A 25,538-nucleotide genomic window follows, 5' to 3' on the forward strand; every position below is an offset into this window, starting at 1 on the left:
CGAAATTCCAACTTCATAGTTTCGTTTAGATGAGATAGTTTTCAAATTAATGTTCAAATAAACGGATATAGATCTTAATAAATGTACAGAATTGATAAAAATATTATGCTTACATGGAGAAGTATAGAGCAACAGAGAGAGATTTTATAAACCCCATTTTACTAGCGAAAGCTTAAAATTAAACTCGTTTTAAAAGCCAATAGGTTTCGACGGTATCAACGTTAGTCTGGTGATGCTGTCTGCGACGCGACTTTAACTTTTCCAGACAACATATATGAAATTGTATTTTTTAACTGTACCTTATCTAGTACATTAAATTCACTCAATAAAAGGTTTTATTAATTAAATGGGTACTTCGAATATTGGTTAGTTTTGTAGAATATAGTTTTTGAAACTCCGTGATGATTTCCAATCAATAATTGGAGATTGACCGTAGACTTGCTATAGGATGTAACTGCTGTAATGAATCCATAAGTGTGAAATCATTTTTGCCTGATGGCAATGATGTTACCTCTGTCAAGTCTTAAATTTGAATAACTATTTTAATATGGAAAAAATTATGAATAGCGCTTTTCAAGCTAGAGCTAATAAAAACTTATCAGCGATCGACAATGTCTCACCCCCGATTAACAAACTAGGCAACTTTGCCAACCAAGGGTGGTATTGTAAGGACTTCAATGTACTAATGAGAAAGTTTGGAGATAATGAAATTTCTTTAGTATTATATTATAAAAAAATGTTCGAAATTATTAAAAGAGAATATTTATTTTTATTATTATATAAAAAAGAAAAAACACGTTATTTCTTATGAGTGTGTACACGTGATTCTGTTATAAAATAATTTTTATAATTACAGATTTATTTTATAATTTTATTCCATTTTTCATACCAAACCATTGTTTTCCTTTGACTTTTCCTTGTAGGTCTCGATAATAGATAGGGGGTTGATAGTCAATTAACAATGTTGATAACCTTTAAACTGTCAGCAAAAGAAGGAAACTACAAAAAATATTTGGGAAGAACTCAAATGTTATTTTCTTCATTATAATACTATATAGGTATGTGTCTCTTAGAAGCAAAATTTTCATTAATAATTTATGATTCATATTTCCTGAACTGGTTTGGCGAAGTATATCGTCATATATATGTATACACACTTACATATGTATATATGTACACGTATAGCGCAAGAATTAAAAATATTAGTAATGTTAAGATAAGGATGCTTAAATTAGCAACTGTGGCGACGTTTATTCAATTTTAAATTAAGATTTTCCATAGGCAAGCACTACAAGTGCTGTTGCCGGCCCACTGATGACGGAGACTGAGCAGATGACAGAGAACGTTATTAGTATAATATGGATATTATGCATCTGAAAAAGTAAAATATTATTACTTAATGGATAAGTTTTTAATGTTTTAACTACAAATTATAGTATTTTATATACAATTTTTTAAAATTACTTAAGAAAAACACCTGAATGTGTTTTCATAGTCATATATGATTATTATTCATATATTGCAACAAACATATTGTTGATCACTGCATCCTGATAAGTAATATATAGTCAACTTGAGTTTAGTGTGAAGTTGTCTTTACTTAAAAACATGTTACTAACAATTAGTCTAAGTAATCTGGATCTTGTTATGCATTTTGTCCTTGTGACTTGCCTTGTCCTTGTGATGTGTTCTTCGCATATGATCGGATCTGAGCCATTGCGTACATTTTACCTGCCATCACCCATTATTTTGTAATGATGATACTTTTGTATTATCAAGTACCAGCAAAGAAATTCTTGTACGGCTCTTGTCTTTCCTTATTTTAAATGGATTTTATTAATCCATGCCAAAATCTTACTCATTCTTCGATTTCCATGAATAGAGTGTTTTTCTTTTCAGACAAATTCTAAGGAAACAATATCTCGATTGAATTGTTTGCTCGAATTTAAGAATTTTTCCAACAAATCGTTTTAAATCGTTTTTATTTTGTTTACAAATCTGTCAATCATGTGTTGACTTTACTATTGTTGATGTTGTCACTGGATTTCGTTATATTATTGATGGTGCTGTTGTTGTTGTTGTTGTTGTTGTAGTAGTAGTAGTTGTTGTTGTTGATGTTTCTAATATCAGTTATCAAAAAGCATTTGTATGGGCAATTATTGTGGCACATAATAAAAAATAATAACAAATTATAAAAAATTCGCTTTTATATCTCGGAGCCACGTATGTTTCGTCGCAGTCCGCTTACAGCAGTTCAAAACGCTAAGCCAGTGAAATCAAATTCATAATTTTGACGCGTTGAGATGCAATTTGGAGTACGCGTTCGTCAGATGCTTTTCAAACGAAATCAAATAAATCGCTGATAATTAAATCGAGTACTGTGGCCGACTAATTTCTGAGTTTAGCTAAGCCAGCCACAGCCAAAATCATATTTTAGTTGCTCGGCGTCGTCGCCGCAAATAGGTTCGCAAAAATCTCTTCTTAGCTGGCGAGCGATTAGGTGAGGTGGGGTGCAGTACGGTGCAACGCGGTGAACTTCAATGCACTCGCTTTTATTTTGTTTAATTTTCATTACGATTTATTAAATCTCGCGACTTGTCTTTGCTAAGAGCTCAAACTTATGAAGGCGATAAAATAATTGCTTGCTTCTTCTTCAACACTTAATATTTTCAATTAATTCTTTCCATTTTTCGTCTTTCATCTCTGGATCGGTCATTAAGTTTACTCTAGAATGAGATCACGTTTTTAACTCATTTCGAAACGATTTCAAGTTCAAAACTGTGCTTTAACGTAACGCAGTGACATTTAATTACCAGACGAAAAACTGTGCTTAATTCTGTCTTGCTTTTGAAGAATAAAATAATAATTGATAATTGTGAAAAAATGGTGTACGAAACGTCTTACGAATTTGGCCGATCGCCTTTTCGGCCAGATAAGGAGCGTGGATTTTGGTCCTCACCAACAGATTTTGTCTACGCTTGCATCAGTTCATCATTCAAAATAGAAGTCTTTTCCTTATGCTGGATGTTCTTTTTTGATATGGGAGGTAAGATAACGACAATATCAAAATAATATATATTTAGGGTTATCGAAATGTCATTTTAAAATTTCTGTTTGCAAAGAAAAAAAAATTTTTTTAATTTTATTGATGTTATGTTTAGATTTTTATTATATGATCGGAAAGTGATTTATTTTTAGATAATATTTTTCCTGGATAAACTATGTAAAGTAATTATAGGACCACACTTTAGTTTAGCTTTGATAATATTGCACTTTTATGTGTGTTAATTATTTAAGTTAAAGCCATTATTTAGAAAATTTTATATAAAATACTTGCTTATATGTTACGCTTTCATACGTACCTGTGGTATGGTATGAACAAGTAATAAACCTATTATTCTTGTCTGACTTCTATCGAACCAACAGACGTCTCAGAACTGCAGTCAAATATTAATGTATATTAATATATTAGTATTTTTTAAAGCGGTAGAAGACTTTTAAAATGAAGAAAATAGACACATTTAAACGAATGAATGAAATCTTTTTTTATTATTCGGCTGTGACATAAATGACGGAAAAACATTTTGGTAAATTAGCTCTTGCAAAAATGTCAAGAACTCCACCCACGAGCTTACGTTTTTCACAAATGTTTCAAAAAAAAAACAGTTACAGTCTCTAACACATTCGCGAATCACACACTCTATATCTATTTTGAGAGCTGAAGCCATCGCTGATTTATCAGCACAAGCCAATAATTTCAAATACGTCTCTATCTCATCGTTTAAATTGCACGAATTAGAGGACCGCACTATATCTCCATTTCACCGAATATTTGCTATGCTAACTCATTTATTTCTCTGGTAATACAAGATGTTGAAGCCAAAAACGGTGTCACCAAGCATCCCACTTCTGATATTTTTCACATTATTTTTATTCCGATTCCAATTTTAATCCATTTGACTAAATGAACTTAATCAGATGGATTATAGTCTATGAGGTGTAATGGTTGGGGCCAAATCTCATATTAAAACATAATCAGCTCGTGCATTTTTTGACAGTTATGATAGGTATTTTTTTGCTTTTACAACTATTTGGGACAGTTTGATACAGTAATTGTTTTGTGGAATATCGAAGAAAGTATTTTCAATAGAATGTTAATTGAATGTTAAGCAGATTTCCATAAATAGGTGTCCATCTATGTCTGACTACTTCTCAGTGCTATTCACTTGAAACCGCTTTTATAGTTAATAATATAATATGTTTCATGTTACGTAACACGTTATATGTGACAGTTGATCTAATTTAGAAAAATAAAATAAACAATAATAACGATAGAAAAATTATTTAATAATTACTCACATGGAACAGATTTAAAAATAAAACTACATTTATCATAAACAGATGGTATGTAAGTATAGTACGCCCCTCATTTACATTTCAATTGGATTAGTCTTAAAATAGATATTGTATTTATTGCTACTGTCAAATATAGCAATTATTAGATAATTATTACTCTTCGGGGATGATAAGTCATTGTTTAATTTTATGAAGTTACTTAGATAAATCTCTTTGTATATTGACAGATTATAGTGAATTTTAAAAGTTCAATTCAATAATGAGCTGAAGCTTTATTCACTTTTCATATTTTTTATAATTAATATTAATTATTATTAATTAGTATTAATTAATATTAATTAATATTAGAATCTCCAGCATTTTTTTCTTAAGTATGAAAACCGACTATTGACCGTCCAGTTGTTGCTTTCAGACGCCTGTTAAGAAACCTAGTTTCAAAATTTGAACGAAATCACAGGCTTATCTGAATTTAAGTCTAACTTCATCTTAATTTGTTTACTTTTTCTTAATTTTTTAGTAATGAAAATTTAATTTTAAACATCAGTGTTAGTTATTCAGAGTTTATTCAGAGAATCGAAAACCCAAATACTTAACCCAAATACCAAACGCGTTCATCAGAAGATTTTTTGAATCAAGAGGATCAAAGAGGATCAAACCGTAGGAAGTCAAATCAAGGAACTGGAGTGGCTGTTTGATGATTATTGTAGCGTTCTGGATTAAAAACTCAAAAAAGCAAAAAAAATTAATGTGTGTAGGTGCATTAAAGTTCTCGGTTTTAAAATAGTAAAAAATCGGAAATACACACATGAGCAGGTGTACTCTCGATAACCTTGTTTCTACAAATATCAAACTAAATCGCTTTAATTTGTGGACAAAGTTTAGAATAGATATCTACCCATTTGTGAAAGCAACATCTAGTGATAATTTTTCAAAACACCTCGTGCCGGTATTTCCCGAAACTTTTTGATAAAGGTTATGTGTTCTTATTATAATTGATATACTTGATGATTAAAATTGTAAACATGAAAACTTTATATATCTTCAAATGGAATTAGAAGAGTTTTCAAAGCAATTCATGGTTGTAAACACACCGTTAGGGCTCAGCGTTTACTTTTTGGTATAACCAAAGCTTTCTTGAACAACTACTAACTGGCATCAAAGGTTGTGGTAACTCTCTTGACGACAATTTTTACACAATGTCAACGTTAGAGGATCGTATTCATCGTACGGAGCAAATTTTAAAAATTCTTCACAACAAAGTCTTAAATTACACCTAGACTCGTGTGTTTCACTCCAACAAAACTATATATACATAAAAAAATATATATCTTGTGTTTTCATAATCATTTTAAAGATATATATACATATATATATATATATATATATAAATAGATGAAAAATATAGTAAATAATATATGATATTCAAACGTACAGCTTCATTTGAATTTATAATGTCTACGGATCATATTAAATTACATTTGTAATAACATATCTAACCTGTATGAAATTTATAAATATTCTAACTTACATAGCTTGTAGTTCGTTACACCATCCTGTTCTACATTTTCAATTTTATGGAAAAAATTTGGTTATTAAATGACTACAGCGAACTAAAAAGCCAGTTTTTGTTAAACTGTCGTCAAAAAAGTAAGGCGTATTACACCTTCAAATCAAATATCCCACTATACAGAGCTTTTTATGGACGCAATAATCTTTCCACAATTATTTGTAAATTCTCACTACCTCGCTGCCCCAGCCGTAAGGTTGCTTTACGAATTTTAACGGTTGTCTAACGATACTTTAAATGGCAATTATGTTTGACATTTGTTACTAAATCGATGCTGTCAAATTAGGATGGCGATATGTATAATTGTTTATTTTCACCTGCGTTACAAACAGTATCACACAAACGATCTAACACGGCTGTGTTAAGTAGTGACTCAAATATTATTTGAACTATTCAATGCTTCGATAATTATATCCGAGTATTCTTATATTCGAATATTTGGATCAAACTCGATAATGTTCGAACAACCCATTGCTATCATTATTATAAATATTTGTATAAAACAAAGAAAAATAAATAGGATTTAGCAGACTTGCTATTTTAATAGACAAGACATCGTCGAGTAGCTTGTAAATTTTCGAACATTTAATACGTTTGATATAAATGTTCGAGTTTGAGTATATTCGAGCTACATAAGTAACGTAAAGCTAGAACACTTGGAAGCACTATTACTCTTAAATTATATTTTATTATAATGATATATGCTTTTAACTTTTAATTATAGTGTATGGTTTACTGCCTTTCGCTTTATGTTTATGCATTTATATTGTGCCATTAATGGTAATACAAACATTTATGGGTCAATTTTCGAGCAGTGGATTTATATCGGTATTTCGGATATCACCTTTTTTTAAAGGTATGTTTTATTGTCATAAGCGTATGGCACATATTATATATGCGTATATATTAATATATCTCGATCTCTTAGGAATGGGATACATAAGTCTAGCACTGAATTATTCAGTACTCTCGTATTACAGCATATTTGCTGTGATCCCAATGTTCTTCTTCTTTAATTCCTTTTGGCCTACACTACCATGGAGTTGCGAAGCTGTTAAAACATGGGATAATAAGACATTTTCACTCGAAAAACCCAGTGTAAGTATAAATATTAAATATTGATATACACATAATAAACATGTTGTCTTTGTTACAGTTATGCAATATAACTCATGAGCAAGCAGATAATGACTCACTTTCTTATATAACTTTTTCTGTTCCATCATATTTATACTTTGAGTAATATTAAGTTGAACAATTAACTTTGCACAATAATCACTTTAACAATATTTTTCAGAAGCTATTATGGAAATAATTATCCCTTTGAATACCGTACTAGTCCATTGATTATATCGTGGAATATGATTATTTATTGTATCATCACATGGCTTGTAATCTCATATATATTTTACAAATTCTACGAACCCGAAAAGGTAAGACAAAGACACCGGTAATGCTATTTAAGTTTACATGTTCACTCATCGTGTCAAATGTCGGAGAACTTATTTATATATTAATGCAATTTTTGGCAAATATTTGTGTTTACAGTTTGGTAAATTGGTGCGGTACGCTATAATCGGTACATTAGGAGTGGTATGCTTATGTTTACTGCGTTTTATTTTCTTACCAGGTGCTTGGAATGCCTTACACAAGTACTTTAATCCCAGTTTCGATAATTGGAGAGAAGGTATACCAAGCATTCTAATCTATGCAGTCTCATTTTTTGGAGCTGGTTGGGGAAATGTAACTACTCTGTCTAGCCTTAACAAATTTCGCACAGACATCATGCGGTATAGTTGGATTATATGTATAGCACAATTGTTAGTTTTTTTAGCATTTGGATTCGTTTCCTATCTGGTACAACAGCATTTTGTTGGTAATTTGACAAAGTTATTTATACAAATAAACTATTAACAAAAAAAAAAACATACAATAATTGTACAGAGGTTACTGATAATAATTATTATACTTTCGTGGAGCATCATTGGGTCTTATACATGTCTACCGGCACTGCTATTGCTAATATGAGTTTTGCAAATATGTGGTCCATACTCTTCTACGGCATGTTATTTGTGACTGCGGTGATCGTGATGGTAAGAATTTCATTAAGTTACTTTTCTTTCTTTTTATTTGTATTTTTATGTTATTATTTATAATAGTTATGACTAATATTTTAGCATTACGAGTACAAATCTGTCATCTTTATTTATGTATAAACAGTATGCAATAGCATACATTTTTAAATTGAAATTGTGATAAATATTTCACACCATATGTTATTGTTCATAAATCAGGAAAGATTAAAGATTTATACTCTAATATTAATTGAAAATATTAAAAAAAATTGAAATTATTTATTTGTTCAAAAATAGATTCCCTCTTTACAAATATGTAAACTATCTGCATTGTTCATGTCCACGATTATCAAGAATGGAACTAGAACCGAAGAACATTGAAATATTCGTCCAATCTTTCCGTCAATACAATTCAGCATAGCTGGGAGTGTAATACAATAGATAAATTTCATAGATTACAGTGTACTACTTTCTCTTTTCTAATTTTGTCTAATGGGTAATTCTATAAAATATTGTAAGAATTTCCGACATTTATGAAAGTTTTAATTTACGGATTGATACTGCTTGAAATTTACTAGCTTCTTTTAATTCTGTAAAATTATACGATGGAGTTTTCAAAGTTCCTACAACTTATAAATTACTGGTTGATATAAGCTAGTTGAGTAGACCAGGTTTCAACGATCCCGGATTTTGACGGTTACTAGTTAATACGTCGATCCAGTTGCTTGATGTATTAAAAATTTTGCTGTCAATGAAATGTGTGGATAAATGTCATATGACTTTCACTCAGCACAGCAAATCGTAAAATCGTATTGTATTATCGGGTGTAACAAACTAAGTAGTTGCAAGGATATGGATCCATAATTTTATTTAAAACAAAATTAATTACTCATATGAATGTAGTCTCAAATTAGTTTAAATTATGGGATAGAATCAAGCGACATACAGACATGATTGATAAATTAAAAATAATTTCGTTCACTGTGAACTCAATATGCAAACTAAAGAGGTTACTTAATAATATAATTTCATGAATAAAATTCGCGCGCGTGTACATATCAATTAACTTACTTAAGCCTGCTATCTAGAATCCCGTAATCGCTTATCACCGAAGCAATTTGAAATCAGAAGTGGCAAATCCACAATAGATGTAATTCGAATGATGACAGAGATAGCACGTGAAGCTACAAGTGGCACCAGGTAGAGATTTGGCAATAAAAAATTCTGCACGCTACTGACGCTTGCTTCAGAAAATGCCTTCAATACAGCAAACTAGTCAAAAATAGTGCACGTACTAGACGATCTCGAGGTTCCAGGTCACCTACGCAGGATCGTAGTAAATTATTTTGATAATAAATTTCTTTTCTATGACACAGATGAGGGTGTGAAGTAGTGTACCATATCCAAAGTTGTACCACAAGGATCAGTGTTGGGATCGACACTATGGAACAAAATGTACAATGGCGTCTTGCGCCATCAGATTACCAGAAAATGCAACAATTGTTGGTTTTGTAAACGATCTTGAGGTGGCAATAGTTGCCAAGAAGACTGAAAAACTATCAGCGACATGTACTGAATATAATTACCGAATGGCTGATTAAAGCAAACCTTGAGCTCGCAGCAGAAAAAACAGAAGCGGTTATTATAAGCACCAGAAGTAATAACTTTTAGGGCAGGAAACTGTGAAATAACATATAAAGTACCTAGGACTTAAGTCTGCTGATTATGAATTATGGAAATAGTAAAAGATATAGTTTAATATCTGACGACATGGTTGAAGTATAATAAATCTCATATGATATATGTATCATATAATATTTATTACTGTATATGTATATTACTGTACATTTATTATAGCTGTATGTCTCTGAGTCACTTGTCTTGTCAAAAAAAACGACGTTCAAAGATATTGTCACAAGTTCACTTTTCGCAAGGACGATATAGAAAAGAGCAATCCTAAAAACTCAGATTTAAAGAGCTTGTTACAACCCCTATTAACGGATTTCGAAAAATACAAGAAAAACAATGTCTGCAATTTATTGATTATTATATCAAAAAACTAAAGAAAACTATAGCACAAAGTGTTAATATTATCAGATGTCTACTGATGATAAAACTTAAGCTGTTACTGTTGTTGTTGTAATTGAGGTAGATCTGCTATTTTAAAAAATTATTGCTTAGTTTGCATTCGCTATTTGCCTCGGATAAAAGGTAGTTCGGTTAGCTCCGGGACGTAGACTACAATCTAGTTTGTATCAATACATATATAACGTATACTTATACATATTTATATATATATTCCTTACATATTTATAATATTGATATGGAGCTATTTTTATGAAAATCAAATATTTTCATAATATATAATTAATTATTATCTATATATATAAATTTCAAACTTTACATATAAATACAACTCATTTATTAATTATTATACATACTTACACAATTTCTTGATCGGATATATATATGTAATTTTGAAACCATATCTTAGGTTGTACAACTGCAAACCATTTTTATTAGTTTATTCGATGAATTTGAAATACTGCGGCAACACAGGAAGGAAACAATTTTTGGAAGCATTGGCGTTTTGACATTAATGTCACTCTATTTCACCTCAAATGTAAGTATACACTGAGCACTAAATCCTCACTTGACATCCAACTACATCCGAATTTATTTATTATTTAATTCCATAACACATTTACAGCATGGGTTGGCTAGTTTTTCGGCACTTCAAGCAGACGCATTATTTACTCAAACTACTCTTGATCTTCTACTACTACTGGTAGTCCTATGGATATATGGACGTGAACGTTTCCAACGTGATATAGAATTTATGTTGGAAAAAACTTTTGCTACTTGGAAAATCAATGTCTTACGTTATCTAATCCCAATATTTTTGTTATTTACTTTGGTAGGCACAGTATTTTCTAAAATAAAATTAAAACTTTTAATGCATTTTCTTTAATTTCAGTTGGTATCTATTTTTTATTCGATTTCCGAACATTTGTATGGTTCGCCTGTAACGCTTATTATTGCATTATTTTTAATTGTGCTACCTTGGCTGCTAATACCTGGCTATGGGATTTACATTGTCTCACAAACATCGGGAGAATTTTGGACACGTCTCAAACGCTGTTGTAGGCCATTGGACTGGTATCCAACAGATCCAGAAGAGCGTCGAAAATACGAGGAAGCTATGAGTGATGTAGACATGACACATCAATTAAGTGAAGTAGATGGAGATGTGCTTTAACTACAAGGAAATAATTTTTTGTCGATTGCTGAACGAAATTATTTGTTAATATATTACATACAAAATTTATAATATTTAAATTTAAAAAAATAAAATGAAAACATACAAAATTGGAACCAAACCAGATAAACTATAGGTATATAGATTTATAAGTTCAAAAATTAGGATGCACCTATCAAACCATTAAACCACAAACAATTGTTCTTTCAATAGCCACTCAATAGAGAGCAATAGAGAGCAATAGAGAACAGTGTTACAAAAAGCAATAAAGACACTTTTTTTATTGTGATTATAATTTTTAAATTAATTTAACAAAATATTAAAAATATATGGTGTTATCTGAGTTTGACCATGTACTTGAAATTTATTTGTTGTCATCTGTAAACTCAAACACGGTTAATTATTTAAATATTGATAACATATCATACTATCTGATATCGGTCGTATACTTCTAATCACGTAACAGATTGGTTTCATAAACAAAGAACAATGTATGTGAAGGACGAGGTTACAACAACCTCGTCAGTTCCCCCATTTGAAGGAAAATGTCCGTATTTTGTTATCCTTCTGAGCACGAATTATGAGGGACACCTGGTCGTCTACGACGAATAATTTTAAGGCGTTAATGCTGACTTTCCTGGAACTATAAAATCTATCCATTTATTTCGATTTAATATGAACTCGAATATACAAGCAATTTATTAATCTTTATTTTAAATCTGCAGTTGTGTTCTTAATAAATTTTATTAACTCATTTTCTATATAGAATCCTGTACTTTTTTAATATTCACATAAAACTCAAAACTTATTTTGTTAAAACTAAATTAAATTAAAAATATTGTACTTAATAATTATTCAAATTTGTACTAATATACGAGGGCGGTTTGATAAGTCAGTGACTTTTTGAATTTCCCGCGGAGTTACTCCAAATGCAATAGTGCTGCCGTCAGCTGTAATCTTCCAGTGGGTAACTTTCTAATTTTGAGCAAGCTACGTCGTTCAGTTGGCGTTTGATAGCCGTTCAAAGCAGCGACCATTTTCTTGTTCCAAACCTAAAGAAATGGCTGGGCGGTAGAGATTTGAGTCGAATGAAGAAGTCATTATGTAGGTGAAACAAATGCGCATTTTGAGAGCTTTGAGAGAACCTATTATTTGGAGGGAATTAGAAAATTAGAAAAACGCTGTACTAAATGTATCGAGGTAAAAGGTAATTATGTAGAAAAATAAAATGTTTATTTGCCGAAAAAAAATTTGTTTTATTCAAAAAGTCACTGACTTATCAAACCGCCCTCGTATGATAGAATAGTTGAAACATTCGAAACCTCTATATTTCCATTCTGTTCAAATTTATATTATATAGTTCTCCAGCAACCTTTCGTGAGCGTTTAAATTCTTCGTAACCTAACCGATTTTGTTCATCTGCTGGTGTCCAATCTGCCGCCGTAAGGCTCTCCCTTAGATGGTTACGAAAATCCTTACGATTTCCACACATTCTATATAGAATATAAATGGGAATGCACGCAATTGAGGTACAACAGCTCAACCAACCAATCGTAATAGCCCACATAGGGTAGACAATACCATTGTAGGTTATGTCACGATTGAAAACAATAGTCGTGAAGAATATTCCCTATAAGTAGTGGTCAAATTTTATTTTAAATATAAAAGGACAACAGTTCATACTTACAATCAATATTATGGGTGTTACATATTTCCAGCATATGTACCAAATTAAACCAGGCTTTTTACCTGTCATAAAATAAATGTCATCTATAAAATTTTGAACACCATAAATCCACGATACCATTGCCACTTCTAGTATGCAAATAAAAATCACAGAAATTGACGCAGCATACCAATCGAAGAGTTGAAGAATAAACATGCCTCCCTAAAGGCCATGAAATCTGTTCATTTTTTCCATAATAAATAAGATAATATATCAAATATTCGACTTACTCTAGTAACCATTATGATGGACATCAAAAACATGACTGTACACGTTGTAATTGTAGTTACGAATTTGTAGGCGCGCAGTTTTGGGATTTCATCCAGCACTGAGGATATAATTGCTTCTATTTGCACAAACTAAATTTAATAAATATTAGTTATAAAACAATATAGAAAGCAAGTAAAAATACTAATTAAATAATATTCCTAATATAATATAGGAATTTTATATATAGCAGCCACTTGGCATACATTGTTTATTGATTCCTAATAAATTTAAATGGGGCGGTGTAAGATGAAATAGACTGAGATAAAGGTCGGTTTACGTGAACATGGACATATTCTGAAATTAACTTATATTTGGATTTAGTCGAATGGAGCAACAGATCAATTGAACTCCAATGCGCGTGCATAGTGAAATTATGGAACAGATGGACGAATACATGTTTAGTAGAGCAAAGGTTGAGTTATACACCACAAATACATTAAGTTTTCATGGCTGATATTTTGTGTAGCTCATGACTTTTTCTGAAAAAAGACACTCCGTCTTTTGAATTAAAACTTAAATACTAGCTGTTGAGAAAATTCTAACTTCATCTAGAAAACAATTTATTCCACAAAAGGGACCGGTTCACAGAAATGAGTAGTAGATCTAGACCTTTTAATATTATCTGTGGAAACGATGGATTCTGCCAGTTGCTGCAGTTTATGAATATTATACCAGTTAATTCCTGAGACCTTGATTATCCAAATTGAGATTGGCCAATTTTCATTAGATTAGCGCCGTTAATTAGTGAATAAAATGACTTCTCAAAATTTATTTAGATTATATAATCCTGGATGTTTGCTTTCTCAAGTTACAACACAATAAAAGTTCACCATACTATTGTGTTTATATTTTAGTGAAAACAGAGTGTACTGATAAAAACTACTAACTTAAAATCTTAGTGAAATTGGATTGAATTCTCAGAAAAAGACTAGTATCCAGTAGAGTCTGACTTTTTCGCGTCAGCCTGACAACCTGACGCCTGACAAAGAACTTGAACTTAGGTTGACTTCATCTTTGCAGTAGATGCAGAATGCTTCCCATAGATAATCTAGTTAAAAAATTATGTCATGAACTAGTGGCAAATCAATCAATTATTATCGTCAATAATAATGGGAGTGATGAATATATACATAAATAAATGATGGTACGATAAAATAAGAACCTTTCCATTGAATTTAATTCAAATGATATGAGCTTCTATGTGACGTGAATTGTATGGATCAGCATGACTCAAACTTTCAGGGAATTCAAATGGATAAACTGTGTAATACTTACTATATATTATAGTTTTGGTACAAAGATTAATTAATTTTTTAATTTTTGTTTATCAAAAATTAAATGCTTTTTTTAATTTATTTAGTTTTTTAAGCTTTAGATTGGGTATAAACCAATAACATTTGTTAAGTTTTAATTTTTCAAATCCAATTAAAGATAAGTTATATGCGTTTTTGCCCACGCTTACATACAAAGATTACTACAACCAAATCCAATCTAGAATCAATAACCCATAATAATTATAGATTATTATTCTGAAAAATCCATTGGTTTTCATTCAGCTTTAAACATTTTAGTACTAGGTCAAATGTTTTAATATTTAAGTATGTTTGTTACTTTAAGTTATATTAACATATTTATTAAATTTTTTTTGCTATAAATTTGAGAAACTCACCACACTGTCCAATCCTAATAGGAATAGCATTAGGAAGAACAAAGCAGCCCATAAATGTGGAAGCGGCAGCATGGCAATTGCTTGTGGATAGGTAACAAAGGCCAAACCAGGTCCTGAAGTAGCAACCGTTGCTACCGGTATACCAGTTTGATCTACACAAAATATAAGAAATTAATATTATTTATAAATTCATAATACTAATAATATTATTTTTCATATTAAGCTTACGCGATAAAAACCCGAGCACTGAAAATACCACAAAGCCGGCAAAAATGCTGGTAAAACAATTTACAATTGGTATTATAATGGCATCCGTTTTGGCATTATTGCGAAATTCGTTGAAGCTGGCCATATTTACTATGCCACCCCAACCAGGACCCAAAGAAAAAAATATTTGTATAGCAGCATCGGCCCAAACCTTTAAGTCTAATAGTCGCGACCATTCTGGTTTGATATAAAATAAGATGCCTTTCATGGCACCTGTGAGTGTGATGCCGCGCATAAATAAAACTATTAATATAAAAAATGGGAATGTTGCTGTAAAGTATACCACTTTGCCCACCTGTGGAGGAAAGGATATAGAGTTGATAACTTGCTATTACAAGACACATGAACACTTACCGTCTTAATGCCTTTGATAATGCAAATGTAAACTGCTAACCAAGCTAATACTAAACACCAAAAGAGTGGCCATACTATTTCACCAAGCTCACTAATGCCGCTGGATAGTTTAAGAATTTCTAAGCTTGAAAAAATAAAACAAAATAAATCAACAAATAAAATAAATATTAAAATTCTGAAATCTTAATAAAAAAATAATATTTTTTCACATTTTTTCTAAATTTTTAAGCAAAATTACTAAGCATCTTATCCATTTTATGTCCCTAGTAAAATTAAACTCACAATCTTTCACAATTATCCCATACGCTTGGTTTAGTACTGATTTAGTACTGGCTTTCTACGCTCAAGAAACCGCTCCGGAGACACTGTTTCGATACGATTGAGGGGATAAAAATTGATCACTGTAAGCTTTGAAAGCCATTCTGAAAACTAACTTTAAGAATTGTTTTCAGGACTGGAAAAACCATTGACGTGCTTTGTGTCTGGAGAGAAGTACTGTGCAAGCAATGAGATAAACGTAGAAGAATTCACAAAGTTTTTAAAAGTTATAAACAATTTTACATAATCAATAATAACAGAATACAATATTTTCATAGAACACAGATAGATAGGCATACCGACATATATGTTAGATATAGTTATGGAGTCATGGTGTGAATTGCTTGTTTAACCCTTCTATTCATATAACAGATTTAGGTTTTTATTGCAAAAAATTTTCACAAATTTAATACAATATTTAATCGATAATGATATTGTCAGCCTACATAGATCCTACTCTTTTCAATCGGGTGCTGTGAATACATATTATTATTTTTGATAATGTGTCTTCTTTACTTTTCTTAGTCCATGGCTTATTTAAATATATAAATAAATTTGTTGCAACAAAGAGTTTATTGGTCTCTCCTATGACGAGTTCTTTTCACTCATCGTTGTACTAAACTCTGCAAAAATGATTTTCAAAAACTGGTCCGTTTTCGTAAATAACTCCTGTTGAACTACTTTCTGAACTTGTTGACTTCCTTAATTTTAAAGTTAATTATTTTAATCCAAAAAGTTGTTTCGTTTATCAGGAAAGAGATTTCTTTTGCTTTCCTGACCAGAGATAAAACTCCAATAGTCGTTATGAACAGAATTTGTGGATTGTCATACCATTTGAGTGTTTCTCGGATGATAGACTCGACTACTTCTGATTCTGTTGTTTTATGTTTAATTTCCTTATTATATTTTCAAATCAACTTATAAATGTTTATATATATTAAGAGAATTTGCTCATTCCAAAAGAAATCATCATAAAATATGTTAAGTAACAATATATCGATGTCATAATTTATTAGTCATCGTTTTCATTATACATCGTTTTTTAGAAATCATTTCAAAGTTATAGTTATAGTTTAAGTTATCGCAAAACAATACACATTTCCTCTCCTATAATTTTGGCTATTACAGGAGATTTCGAATATAACACCATTAACATAAAAAACTAAAAAATATTAAATTTTAAGTAATACATTTTTTTGTTATTAATCCACGATTTTAGTATTGCTTCACATTTCTTCTGCTCTATTTATCACTCTTCTTTCTAGAGACTATGAAGTCTCTTTTAATGCAACAACCCCCTCTATTATCTATTGTCGTTGTAACCAATGTCTGGTCAACATTTCCCTCTTGATTCACATTTTTTAGAAACAGTGAAATTATTACGGAGTATTGTTAAGTGAAATATTGGAGGTTTTATACTATTCCCGGACAATTCACAATCTTTTAAGTAAATTCCCTACATCAACAAATGTAAGTCAACAAACCAAAACTAACAATAGATTCCTACCTGTGATAAAACTTACTGAAAAAATTCATCAGCTGGCGTCTTGAAACCACTGTGATCGGTAAAATTATGGTGCGCAAGCTAAAACATATTAAGATTACACCTTTTCATATATATATAACTATTTAAAAAAAATGCAAACCTCTGATATATCAATACAATGTTCCGTATTCCAGGAGTTATTACACGATGTCCAAGGCAATGTATTGGTAAAAATTTTTTTCATAAATAATAATGGATATGCTAAAATCACGGAATAATAACAGGTACAGAAGAAATTAACAACCACAATTGCAAATCCAGCTCCTGAAAATTGAAACAGTTAAATCCATTGATAAATTCGTTGATATGCAGAGCACGAAACTTACCTTTTAAAAGCGGTGCCAAACGGAAAACGCCAATACAGCCAGTACTTGAAAATTGGCCCATAACGATTTCCATAAAAAATAAAGGAATTCCACAAAAAAATAACATTAGCAAGTAAGGAACCAGGAAAGCACCTTAAAATATAATAAATTCAATAATAATAATCAGCTCAACAGATTTTTATGCGGAATTATTAAATAACTTCCTGTCAACCTCGAAGAAATTGCACCTATGACTAACCTTATATTTAGCTGGCAATATATGGAGGGTGTATGCTACAAGTTAGGATTCAGAAGACAACTTTAATTTAATATAGAAATGTGTATAAATTAATTATGAGGAAATATATCAAATAAATTATTTTTTCTTTTGATTTATAACTTAGAATAATTTGGATTTAAGGATCTCCGATTTAAAAATCATTGGTGAACACTATCGAGGAGACGATTATAAAATTTGAAATGTTAAGCAACGGAAAGAATTCTGCTTAGGTATTCTAAGAATAACATTTGAAGAGACAAATCTGAATCGATAGATTAAGGCAGATATTGCCATCATTGAAACATTGAAACAGACAACTGAACTAACGATGGGTATCCCTTTTATGGCAATCGCATATATTTCGAAATCGAATTTTTACGAAATTTTGTTAGTTCTAAAGTTAAAAAATTGTTTTTAAAAAGTACGGGATTTGTCTTTAAAATAATAAGGAAAAGTTGTCGAACGAAATAGGCATTACTAAAGGTAGTAATAAAGGTAGTAATCTATTATTCAAAAAAAAAGTATTTCAAACTAACTGATAAAAGAAGAAGAGATATTGTAGGAATAAAACGTAAAGAAAACCTTTAGTGGTCTTTAATGGTTAAAGAACAGAAATCTTAAACGAAAGTAGAAATAAAAATAAAAACGGTAATAAAGCCATAGGCCGGATTTATTGAAAAATGAGAGGTTCACGTTTATTAAATAAGTAGACTAGTACAACTATACGAATATTATACACAAAAAAATGCAGAGAATCAGTACTTTTAAAAGGAATCAGTTTATAAATTTCGAGTATTGTCAAGTACTCACCATCAGTGGTCTTAGGAAATATTCGAATTAGACTAATTAGTTTATAGTGCATATATAATTTGTTTGGACTGCAAGTGCCAAGCTGAGAACTCATGCCTGTCAAATTAGAAGCGATGACTAATCGTGTTTCTCCACAAGTTGGCAAGGCTGCATAAACTTTCAATGCTCAAGTTGCAGGTTTTTTGTCACACTTTATTTAATTAGTGACACGAATCCCAGCAATTGCTGTACTTTAAATTAGAACGAGCTTATAAACCACAACTTTATTTGGAAACACAAATTCAACGAATCAATTTTTATAGTTGGTCTTAGGAAATACCACTGATGATGAGTACTTGACAATACTCGAAACAGCGATGTATGTTTAGCCAAATTTCAATAAAATAAATAAATTTTTGTAATTTTTGTCCTTGTCTTTTCTTTTCTATTCGAATCCGTCTAACTTTTAAATAGTTTCTTTTCGTCATAAAGATGCGTCACTCTCGGCAAGAAAAAATTAACACTAAATATCAGTTCATGTTGATTTATTTCCTTCTCAATAACTCAATAAGTTAACTAACATTCAAGCAACAACCTCGATGCTAATTTGGAGTATCAGTGCTCATATGGTCAAGTGTTCGACCAAAACTTACCACCACCACTGCGATAGCATAAATATGGAAAACGCCAGACGTTGCCAATACCAACAGCATATCCTATACAGGACAACATGAACTCGGTTTTCGATCCCCACTTTCCACGATTTTTATCATGTTGATATTTTGGTAATGGATCTGCTTCTAAATCTTCGGTTGTTGTTGTGATAAAGTTGCTGCAGCTGTTGGCAGTATTGTGAAGTAGGCATTGCTTTGTCATTTTACCAAAGAGCCAGCAAAGTCGAAAATGTCAAATAATCAATTTTATATTTCTATATATTTCTTCTGCCCTATATGTTGTATATAAATAAACATATATACTTCGCTTTTTTTTGATTACTTGATTTTTGTTGTAAATATACAATATACAAAATTACAACAAAGAACTTTAAATATCAATGCACTGCAGCAACGTTTTATTTTCGGATATTTTATTGCACTTCCCCCATGGACACAAGTTCTCTTGAGTTCACAGATCAGTAGAAGAATTTCTTGCGAGAACTTACATATTTCGTTTCATAACAGCTGTTCAAATTTTTTGGAAATGGAAATTCCGAATTGAGAAAAATAAAAGCAAATATATATTTTTTTCAACACAATGGAAAAATGATTAAGCCATGTTTTTCTTCAATTCAAATGAATACTTTCCACTTCTTCACACACTATTAATCTGCTTTACACTTAGTTGATACAAAATATTTATTTTGTATATAATCCTATTAACTTTTAGTATGATATCAAAATTCAGTGCAAATTTACTTTCCTTTCATGCCCACTGCTTGCCAACAACTAAAGTATCTAAGCGCATAGTCCATAGAATGCAGTCACTTCCTCACCAAAATTTTATTTCGTTCGCTTCTGCTGCACAAAAATATTCTCACGTTTTTTTCGAATGTCTGATTTAGCTTTTCGAATTATTTTGTCTACTTGCTCTTTTTTTTCTTTTTCATAAATAGCTTCCCTACAGCTGATACTTTGGATTTTTTCATTATTCATAAACGATTTCATAAACGATTTCTACCATTTAAGGCGCACTTACAGTGCAATCAATCTAATTTAACTGTAGATCTGCAGATGCGATCAATTGGAGCAACAAGCAAGTCACAATCTTATAGGAAAACTACCCAGTCAGAAATAGATTGAAACATGCTCAAAGAGAAATGGATATATATTTTTCCTTTATTCATTTTGGCTTAAGCCATTGTTATAAAAAGTTTGTGGTTTGTACGATCAGATGCGTATAGCTTGAGAAATTCGATTGCTCCAACAACTACGTCATCAAAACTTTGAGAAATTTATTGCCTTATAGGAATTTAGATATAATTGATTTTTAAAGTATATATATACACATTCTATTGTCATTTGAATATTGAAAGATATATCCACACTAACAAATTGACAAATAGAATATGTTGATTGGTTGGTTGCAGTAGCAGGTCATTAGATCACTTTCGTGTACTTCAATTAGTGATTTTTCGTCGTTTTGCTATCACATTTCTCGCAAGAACCCTGGTATAGAAGAATAGAGACTAAATCCATTCCGCCGAATTTAGATAATTTAATAGGTCTTTCGTCTTCACCGATAAACAGTCGGATAAACAATCAAAGAAGTATCTTCCTAAGAACCTATATTTTCTAGACGACAAAGCCGGACATTCACAGAGGAAGTGGATTATGGTTTCTTTTTCCTGCGGGTATTCAAAACTTCTGCAGTAAGGTTTATGGGGAATATGCAGTTTCTCTGCGTGGTTTCCTGTGCATCAATGACCACACAGAACTACAGTAAGCCTTGCAGTGTTCACGCAATCGACAAATAGAATTATTTCGTATAGAAATTATGGAAGCAATACACTTTAACAATAATAATAAGTTACTATAATTTCTTGAAAGTTGATTACTGCACTATTTTTGGTTGACTTAATCATTCTAATAATTTAAGGTCAGTTTTAGATTAAAAAAAAAATTACATCTTAATACATATTAATTAGTAAAAGTTAGTCTTCAAGTGGAACCGAAAACTTCAAGTTTTGAACACTACCACTGATGTCTCCTACTAGCATAAAGCACTCAGTGGTATCATTTCTTACATTTAGAGTAGTTGAGATTGAACTTTATATAAATTTTTTCGTTTATAATAGGTAGAGGATTTCTCTATGTACTTCTTTCATATGCAAGAACGAGGTTTTTTAGAACAATCATGTTTTAGACAATTGGTTGGGTCTTTCCTTAGCCCGTGTACGCAGTAGCGAGAACATCCGCAAATTACTATTTCAATTGATCTTATACTCATTCAATGCAGATACAAAGTTAAGATATGAGATATACTGTAGCTGGTAACTGATAATCGATGGGTGCTCTTATGCAATTACAATGTTAATTAATCAATGTTAATGTGCGCAATTAAGAGTATTGTCGATATTTTTTGTAAGCATCGTTAAACCTCATCAGGAGAAGTCAATCAATCAAAAACCATATGGACTCAAAAATATGAGTTAAACTGTAATTCAATGTGAATATGAATTTTTGGTTTTCATATTTTAAAACAATATACACCGTAGATATAACTCAATATGTTGCCCATATCATCAAGATCAAGATCAGCTGACCAAGGAGGTCCTCGTTCTCGTTTTCTGTGATTCATGCCCCTTTCTTAATTATGTGATGAATCGTATTGGCACCGCCTCTCTTAAACCACGTCAAACTCACTTTATTTATGCTTTACTATTAAGTTACTTTGTTGAGAATTCACATATGTTTTCTATATTCCTCACGAAGGTTATCAATAGTGCGACATTCATTCTGCGTGGAATACCAACAATCGGTCACACATTTGGGCGCTGGACATTCTTCAATATACGATGGTACTCGGAAGCAATATGTACATAAAAGATGACAAAAATTCATTGTCTTTACATTACTTTTCAAATATTTAAATATAAGTAATGTAATGGAATTGTGAAGTAATGATGATGAATTGTGAGGAACTTATTGTATTTCCTCTCAACATGCTCTGATAACAATCAACCAAATTATTTAGAGGGCAAACTCAAGTTTCTTTTTCATATTCTAAGCCAATTATTCAATTCAGCTTAATTCTGTGATAGTTTCTTAAATAAAGATGTCAGTCTTCAGAGATAAACTTAGTTAAAATAATTTAATGCTGCCTTACACTCTCTAATACTCGTACATTCAGATCGCTTGAGTAATTTTATAGTCAAATGCAAATTTTAATTTTCATTGACAAATATATTTATTAATACGACATAATCATCAAGTTTTAGAAGGTTTCAAAAATTTGTTTTATTTGATATGAAAACCTAAAACTTTTTATTACGAAACTTGTTACAATTATTTTATTATATATCCGTATAGTAACATATGCTAACTTAATCAAGAACCCGAGCGGTACATATTAAGTAAATATGATAGACATATTATTAATTCGATAAAATTCTTCAATCGTTACATAAAGTACATATATTTTAACGTATTTTAACGTATAATCTTCTTCTTTGCTATGGAAAGCCCAATCTACTTAAAATGAAAATCTTTTGATTACCGTCTGTATGACGGTAATACCGCTAGTATTCACGTTCAAGCCCCACGAATCATCGGCGATTTACTGTACAACATTGGCTGTCTTTGTCGTGCTCTACAATAAAGTATTCTTACAAAACTGGTTAAAAAATATGTACCTTATTTTAATATGGCCTTCTCATTGGCCATAAAAATTTAATAGCTGCTCATTCTGCGCATAAAAAAGTGATAGTAGATACTACATATGTTCCAAATTAACAAATTAATGATGAAGTAAAGGACTTAATGCAAAATGCCGGATACCCGGGCTTAAGCTCGGTGCAGACTATCATTTTTGAGTGTCATTCTTAGACTTTCTCTCTTAAATGATACTTAAAAATGATAGTCTACACGTTTGATGACACATAATCAACATGCTGGCGTGCTCACCAAAATTTTGGTAAGCAAATGATTCCGCTTCTCGCCAACATGTTGTGAATGATAGTCTGCCACCTAAAAACTTGTATTCGTCATTAAAGAGTATATTTTTGTGTGGTTGCACTAACACACTTACAGCATGCGGAAAATACTAATAGCATGCGCAAACACCCTTATTCTTCAAATATTTTGTTTAAATGACAACTCGGTCGGTACGATTAAGTCGAGCAAGAGAGAGCGCACCTTGAATGGCATTTAAAAATGATAGTCAGCACCGTGCTCGAAATGCACCAAAACTCAATGTAATCCAGTATGAACACAAACACATACAAATATTACACATATGTTAAGTTGCTAGTAAGTACTTATATATAACGAAGTGTAAATACTCGTTGCTCGTCAATAATACTAGATCTAATAATGCATTAGATCAGATCTATAATCCCAAAAACTATTTATGGTATTACTTTCTGAATATTAATAGTACAGTCTAATGACAAATCATTTTACCTAACCCGTTATCCTATGATAAAGTCAACATATACAACCATTTCGGTTTTTGGATAATTCTGCATAGTTATGAGCAAAGCCCAAAACTTCAATCTCTTAAAGATTTGTAACGTAAAAATATGGAAATTGGAAAGAACTTGATTTTAAGTTAGATTTTTATATTATTAAAGTAATATATCTAATGCGTCTAGTTCTAGTCTTTATTAAGCAAAAAAGTTAAAGACTAATTCTTGTAAAATAAAGACATTACAGTTTGGAGTTCAAGGAAAGTCTCCATTATCATCTAACAGCTTGCTTGGGCTTCCTCCACAAATGGGAAAATTACAATAAATTTTTTAGTGACTGGTGACTATATATATTTGAGTGACTATATTTGACCACAAAATTAAAGTAACCAAAAGTACTTCAATAATGGTTTGATATCATTAAGTGTGCTCAGTTAAAATTCATCACTTAAGTCAAGATTTATAAACACTTGCTAATTAACCATAATTTCTATTGAACTTTAATAAACGATTTGTTTTGTAGTAACAAACAGTGAATTAAAATTGAGATATTCAAAATTTTCAAAATATTGGTAACTTCATTCAAATAAGCATTTTATGTTCCTTGTTTCTGAGCACTTATGCAGTTTGACGACTGCGAGACAGAAATGAGATGTTTGCAACTTTAGATCAATTTCAATCTAGGAATCCCAAATTGAGACACTTAGTGGCTGTTTATATTTATTACTAAATATACATATATTAATGCTGACGTTATTGTGTTATAGTATTTATAAGAAGTATTGCTTCTAGTTTTTCTGTTTACTATACACAACAAAAATACACTTATAGCAACTGGGAGATCGGATGGATTACAATGTCATGTTTATTTAACTTATATGAATGGAACAAGTAATACGACTAAATCGTACCTGACTACATTATTCTTGTAGTAAATCTATCTCCTTATATACTACCCATATTCAAATAATTACAATTTTTGGTGCAAATACAAAGCACTTTTCGCATCTCTGTTTTCCCTTACCAGCAGAGATAACTGATTTTTATGCAGGACCTTAAACTGTCAGAGTTTATGATTGTATTCTAATGTCCTCCCACAAATTTTCGAGTTTACACAATTTTCAGTTATAAATTCTCAACCATTTTCTATGGACAACAGAATAAAAACTACATCTTCACAAATATGTATATTCCGTTGCTCTTACCACATTTTCTTTCATCGCAATGTACCATCGCAAAGTATCCCGAAGTTACAATGTCTAAGTGAATACATTGTTCAATAAATCCGGCCAACGGCTTCATTGGCGATTTTGTTTTGATTTCTGCTTCCATTCAAGATTTCTATTCTTCAACTTCAACTATTAAAGATTATTAACGGTTTTCTTTACGCAATACTCCAAAAATATTTATATTTCTATTTCCAATTAGTTTGAAGCAACTTCTTTTGAGTGATAGACACTTCATTACTACCTTCAGTGATGGTCTATTTGGTTCGCTAAGTTTTCTTTAATTTTCAAACAAAATCGAATCATATCTTCGAAATGAACCCTCTTCGTTAGTTCTGCTTATTATCTTAAATTAGAGCGTTCTCTTATCTGTCATCACCGCTGCCATTATTTGTCAGAATTGATT

The 25,538-nt window shown here is 30.9% G+C and overlaps 2 protein-coding genes across 2 annotated transcripts; one reads left to right on the top strand and one right to left on the bottom strand.

Moving 5' to 3' along the window:
- The first annotated feature begins 2,239 nt into the window (after window positions 1–2,239).
- On the top strand, window positions 2,240–11,546 carry LOC119688052 (sodium-dependent proline transporter-like). The gene is made up of 10 exons (XM_038102675.1): window positions 2,240–3,046; window positions 6,648–6,779; window positions 6,852–7,021; window positions 7,080–7,162; window positions 7,221–7,356; window positions 7,472–7,799; window positions 7,868–8,016; window positions 10,493–10,621; window positions 10,709–10,915; window positions 10,976–11,546. The coding sequence occupies exons 1-10, from the start codon at window positions 2,884–2,886 to the stop codon at window positions 11,255–11,257; spliced, it is 1,779 nt and encodes a 592-aa protein (XP_037958603.1). The 5' UTR covers window positions 2,240–2,883; the 3' UTR covers window positions 11,258–11,546.
- Window positions 11,547–12,283: 737 nt separating this feature from the next.
- Window positions 12,284–20,213, bottom strand: LOC119690225 (sodium- and chloride-dependent glycine transporter 1). The gene is made up of 10 exons (XM_038105241.1): window positions 19,435–20,213; window positions 17,734–17,865; window positions 17,508–17,671; window positions 17,385–17,446; window positions 15,544–15,667; window positions 15,151–15,484; window positions 14,923–15,074; window positions 13,214–13,342; window positions 12,945–13,145; window positions 12,284–12,887 (listed from the first exon to the last, which is right to left on the bottom strand). The coding sequence occupies exons 1-10, from the start codon at window positions 19,655–19,657 to the stop codon at window positions 12,582–12,584; spliced, it is 1,827 nt and encodes a 608-aa protein (XP_037961169.1). The 5' UTR covers window positions 19,658–20,213; the 3' UTR covers window positions 12,284–12,581.
- Window positions 20,214–25,538: the final 5,325 nt, after the last annotated feature.

The sequence above is a fragment of the Teleopsis dalmanni genome, chromosome X, assembly GCF_002237135.1.
Source record: "Teleopsis dalmanni isolate 2A chromosome X, ASM223713v2, whole genome shotgun sequence".
Lineage (NCBI taxonomy): Eukaryota > Metazoa > Arthropoda > Insecta > Diptera > Diopsidae > Teleopsis > Teleopsis dalmanni.